General features: G+C 47.8%; 2 protein-coding genes across 3 annotated transcripts in view; one reads left to right on the top strand and one right to left on the bottom strand.

Annotated features, from left to right (window-relative positions):
* Positions 1-358, bottom strand: part of gpr180 (G protein-coupled receptor 180) — a 6,497-nt gene extending 6,139 nt beyond the window's left edge. The window contains exon 1 of the mRNA XM_037696642.1: positions 220-358. Within this exon, the coding sequence (XP_037552570.1) occupies positions 220-358 (139 nt within the window). The remainder of the gene's footprint in view (positions 1-219) is intronic.
* Positions 1-3,433, top strand: part of LOC119428937 (dTDP-D-glucose 4,6-dehydratase) — an 11,339-nt gene extending 7,906 nt beyond the window's left edge. The window contains exons 2-13 of one of the 2 annotated variants that reach the window (XM_037696645.1): positions 1,138-1,208; positions 1,279-1,345; positions 1,421-1,489; positions 1,567-1,657; positions 1,730-1,878; positions 2,220-2,318; positions 2,392-2,451; positions 2,522-2,565; positions 2,647-2,812; positions 2,883-2,938; positions 3,015-3,112; positions 3,186-3,433. In XM_037696645.1, coding sequence (XP_037552573.1) covers positions 1,162-1,208; positions 1,279-1,345; positions 1,421-1,489; positions 1,567-1,657; positions 1,730-1,878; positions 2,220-2,318; positions 2,392-2,451; positions 2,522-2,565; positions 2,647-2,812; positions 2,883-2,938; positions 3,015-3,112; positions 3,186-3,289 — 1,050 coding nt within the window. In that variant the 5' untranslated portion in view covers positions 1,138-1,161 and the 3' untranslated portion in view covers positions 3,290-3,433. Of the gene's footprint in view, positions 1-1,011; positions 1,209-1,278; positions 1,346-1,420; positions 1,490-1,566; positions 1,658-1,729; positions 1,879-2,219; positions 2,319-2,391; positions 2,452-2,521; positions 2,566-2,646; positions 2,813-2,882; positions 2,939-3,014; positions 3,113-3,185 lie in introns of those variants that run through there. The other variant, XM_037696643.1, reaches the window with a different exon arrangement.
* Positions 3,434-5,219: the final 1,786 nt, after the last annotated feature.

Below are 5,219 nucleotides of genomic sequence, written 5' to 3' on the forward strand. Positions count from 1 at the left end.
AGCAGCTAAAGAGGAGCAGCTAAAGAGGAGCAGCTAAAGAGGAGCAGCTGAAGAGGAGCAGCTGAAGAGGAGCAGCTAAAGAGGAGCAGCTGAAGAGGAGCAGCTGAAGAGAAGCAGCTAAAGAGGAGCAGCTGAAGAGGAGCAGCTGAAGAGGAAGACTTGAAGAGGAGCAGCTGAAGAGGAGCAGCTGAAGCGACGCGTTAGCAGCAGCATCGTTACCTTGGAACATGAACTGCGCGACGAGCTGACCGTGCTCGTGCCTCGCCGCCTCGGTCTTGAACAGCCCCCGCACGGTTCTACCGGAGGCCGCCGAGCTGAGCAGCAGCGCCGCCACAAGAGCCGCTAAACTCCGCGACATGTTCCGCTGAGCCGGCGTCACCAGCAGCCGCGGATTCAATGAGCCACGAACACAGGACAGACAGCTGCGTCAAGATGGCGACAGCTAGCGCCAAACCGGAAAAGGACTGTTTAGGCCTTCAGAATAAAGGTGGATTTCCCTACCGCGAGCATCATTTAAGTTGAAGCCGAGGACTTTATGAAATTATACGCTGTAGTTTAAAATGTATGCATATGTATCCGGAATAAAAATGTTAACAGGGCCTGTTAAGTAAATAAATAAAATTTAACAGATTTTTTTTTTTTTTCAAGGACAGGACTCAGTTAAAATAAGTTCCAGTTTTATCATGAGCCACAGTGAAAGTTTTAAATTATTTTTTACACAGCTGCAGAATGTGCGGCATAAATGTTTATTCCCCAAATACAAAATACAAAAAAAACGTAATCATAATTTTTGTAACGATACTGGAAACTCTTACTTCGAAAAGAACAACCGGAAACAACAAGAGTACTTTATCTCACTTGAAAATATGACGTCACTCCAATGGCCATGTTAACGTTTTGACTGATCTGGGAATTGCCCAATCAAACTACGAGTCGATTCTTACATCACGTATCACAGCCAATCAGACAGTAGAACGCGCTAATTGCTCCGCCCATTCCCTACGTGTCAACAGTGCCGTAAAACGCCAGCAACTGTCGCGCGCCACAGAAGCCAACGGAGGATGATTAAGAAGTTTATTTTATTTTATTAGTGAAACAAACGATGAATAAAATGACGATTTGTGTTTAATCTTAAAGTGAGAGCTGACGGAAGAGCAGAAGATGGACTTCACCAGGACGGTTTTAGTGACAGGAGGCTCCGGATTCATGTGAGTTTTGTAGATTAAACTAAGAATGTAACACTTTATTATTAAAAAATGAATAAATGTGTATTTACAGCGGCTCTCATCTGGTGTGTTCACTGGTCAACCATCATCCTGACTGGAGGATTATTAATCTGGATAATGTAAGTCCGTGTGCGTTTTAGTTTGTGTTTAAATTGATCATCTCAGTAACATCTGGATGTTCTTTAATGTCACAGCTGGATTACTGCCACAGCCCCAGGAGCCTGGAGAGCATTGAAAGCAGAAAGAACTACACCTTCATTTGGGTAAAAGTGAAAAGTTTCTGTAAATATCGAGTGGGATGGTCTGAAGGAAGCCCTTGTTGTGTTTGGACGTCCAACAGGGAGACGTGTGCAACTCTCGGCTGCTGGACCGCATCTTCAGCACGGAGGACGTCGACGTCGTCTTTCACCTGGCGGCCAAGACCCACGTAGGTGAGCAGCAGCTCGGGCGGTGACCCGGTCCGGGTTCAGCTCAGGTCTTGATGCGTTCCTCCTCGTCCCCAGAGTCCTCGTTCGAGTCGTCCTCCAGCTTCCAGCGGGTCAACGTGGACGGGACCAGGGTCCTGCTGGACGCCGCCCACCGGGCTCCACGCCAGCCGCGGCGCTTCATCTACGTCAGCAGCGACGAGGTCTACGGAGGCAGCCGGGGGGAAGTCGGTGTTTTTTATTTTAACTATCAATAATGGTGTACCTCAAGGCTCAGTCTTAGGTCCCACTCTCTTTACAGTTTATATAAGATGACTCTCTTTGCTGATGATACTGTTGTTTATTGCTGAGCTAAAACAGTCGCTAAGGTTTTCCTTAGCAACTGGTGTTGGTGTCATGTCGGGTGATATATGTTGTCCGTCGAAAACAGGTCTCTCTTGAAACTCAGTCCTCATGACTCAGTGAGACTAACCTGGATAAATAAAGGTTGAATTAATGTTTCTGACCCGGTTCGTGAACGGACCTGTGAATGTTTCGGTGGATCAGGTTTGTCTCGACCCTCCTGCAGGTGTTTGACGAGTCCAGCCCGTTGAGACCGACCAACCCGTACGCCGCCACTAAAGCAGCCGCGGAGCGCCTGGTCCGGTCCTACTGGGACAAGTATCAGGTAAACCGTCTCCGTTTGGACCGTGTCCATCTGGACTCTGATCTGACTCATGTCCTGCCGTTTGTGTCCCCAGTTTCCCGTCATCATCACCAGGAGCAACAACGTCTACGGGCCTCGGCAGTACACGGAGAAGGTATCGGCTCGGTTTTATTATCGCTGCGTCTGCAGGTTTGAGGCTGGTCTGATGAATCTTTGTGTTTCAGGTGATCCCCAGGTTCCTCACCCTCCTGCAGGAGAACAACAAATGGTCTCTCCGCACCTCGGCGTCAGCATTAGTCTGAGTAAGACCCAACACGAGAGAGTGAACGTGGTTTCTTCTCTGCCGCAGCACCGTTCAGGGAACCCTCCCTGTCTCCCGCCACTTCCTGTTCGTCAGCGACGCCGTCGACGCCTTCCTGCTGGTCCTGGAGAAAGGTGTCGCGGGAGAAATCTACAACGTGGGGACGAGCTTCGAGATCCCCATCGCGCAGCTGGCGCAGGAGCTCGTCAGGATGGTGGGTTTTATTCGATCGCTGCGTCTGTTGGGAACGTCTGCTCGTAAATCTGTTCCCGGATCTGTTCCAGGTGAAGAACGTGCCCAGGTCTGAGGTCAATGACTGGCTGGAGTTCGTGCCCGACAGGTGAGTGAACCACTTTCAGGAAGTAGACTCGGCCCGACCGCGACGCTGAGGTTAAAGGTTTTGTTTGGTGTGGAAGGCCGCAGGTCGACCTGCGGTACCCGATCCGGTGCGAGAAGCTGCAGCAGCTGGGCTGGAGGGCGGAGGTCTCCTGGGCTGAAGGAATCAGGCAGACAGGTCCTCCACCAACACCAGAACCATTGGTTCCTCTCTGTTCAACGTTACTTACCTCTCTCTTTTGGTCCCACAGTGAAATGGTACCAGGACCACCCGGACTTCTGGTCCGCGAGGACCAAACGAAACGATAAAAACTCTCCAAACCCCTGGGCTCAGTTCGCCCCGTGTCTTGACTGACAGGACGCTAAAGAAGCCGAGACTTACTTTTTGCTGCACAGATGGCCGATCTACGTCTCAAACAGCTGACGTGAGCCCATCCAAAAACTGGTGGTTCCCAACCATGGTCCTTGAGGAACACCATCCTGCACATTTTACTTGTTTCCCTGCTTTGACACACCTGAGCTGAAAGAACGGGTGATTGACTTTTATTCACTGAACGTCTTGGAGCAGGAAACAACTGAAACATCAGGATGGTGTTCCTCAAGGACCAGTGTTAGGAACCATGGCTCTAGACCTAGGCGGAGCCTCCCAAAGCAGTCTTACCTGTAAATTAATACACTTTATTTTTATAATGAACACTTTTAGATGCCGTCTTTTGTTACTTATGAAAAATGTTCCCAGTTTGCTGTCATTGGTTTCAAAACAAACTAATTTTATTTGTTAACGTCGTTTTCTTTTTGTTTTAATCTACGGTTAAAAACTGGACTGAGATCGAGAAAAGAGTTTTATTGACTTGATAAACGTGAAATTTCCTCTTTGGGAAGTTTTCAGATGAGAGAAAACTGATGTTGTGTTAGTGAAGAAATATTCATGTATGTGGAGTCACTTTAACTCCGAAACACAACAGTTAATTTATTTGTAACGTTCCTTTTGCTAAATTTAATGATCTGCAGCTTCACAACAGGAACGTGTTCAAACTGGTTTTGTATTTTCACCCATTTAACCAGACATTTTTGTCACTTTCAAAATAAAAGCTTTCTACCCAAAAGATGGAAACTTGTTTATTGAGCGGTTGTAAAGTTACGGAGTGAAACGTACATTTAAGTCACTGCTTTACACTCTGCTGCGGACACGTCCTGAGCGACCAACGTTCCACGTCAGGCGTCTCCGTCGTGTCCGACTGGACGTTCTTCAGCTGCACGGACTCGTTTCCGTCGGTTTAGAAGGTTGGAAGTCTCTTATCTGAGAATATATTCACGTAGCAGCGATGAGTCGGTGCCCGAGGCAGCAGAGTGACGGATCCTGTCCACCACCAGGGGTGGAGCCAGCAGGGGGCCCAATGGTGGCCTTGGCCCCCCACAGATTAATCTGTGGCCACCCCAATCATTTGAGAATCAGAATAAGATTTATTATCATTGCAGCGAGAATATGTTCGTACAGTCTGAAGGACGGGCGGAGTGCACGTAGCTGCTGCTACGAGGGCGCGGCCCCTTATCTTTTTCAGGTAGAAATGGAGAAAAGGCCACGAGGATGGGTAGTGGTATTATGAAAAAGATCTCTTCACATCTCGTCCCATCAGGACACGATTTAAGACGTTAAAAAAACCACCTGCCAGCAGAACATTTCTAAACACATGACGTGCATTTGATGACAAGACGGTGAGAGTTGTCCATGAAGAACTTTCACGTAGTCCTGATAAGATGTTGGTGTCAGCCAGCACAGTTCTGATGAGCCTCCACAGAAGTTCTCAGGGGGGGGTGGGGGCGATAAACGAAGCTTTTCCTTAGTTGGCACATGTCCCAGGAGAAGTTAAGTCGTCCTGTTTCCAGGCCAATGGGGAGTTGGATTCAGATAACCACGGTGGTTGATGTTCTTCAGGCAGACTCTTGTTTCTTCTCAGCATCGAGTCTCCGCCGCTCCTGTTTCCTGGAATATCTTGTAAAAACATTGTTGTCCATTGTTGTCATCACTCTTTGTTAAATCAGGTCTCTCTTGTAAATGAGTCCCCGAGGCTCAATGGGACTAACCTGTAGAAATAAAGATTGAATGAATGAATGAGTGACTCGTATAGTGGTACTTTCAATTAAATCCAGTTTATTTATAAAGCTCCAAATCACAACAAAGTTGTCTCAGGGACTTTACAGGAACATTCACATAAAAGCCAGTTAGTAAAGTTCTCTATGTAAGGAATCCAGCAGACAAGATGAATCTTGGCTTCGTTGCAGTC

The sequence above is a fragment of the Nematolebias whitei genome, chromosome 23 (assembly GCF_014905685.2).
Source record: "Nematolebias whitei isolate Nwh7 chromosome 23, NemWhi1, whole genome shotgun sequence".
In the NCBI taxonomy this organism is placed as follows: Eukaryota; Metazoa; Chordata; class Actinopteri; order Cyprinodontiformes; family Rivulidae; genus Nematolebias; species Nematolebias whitei.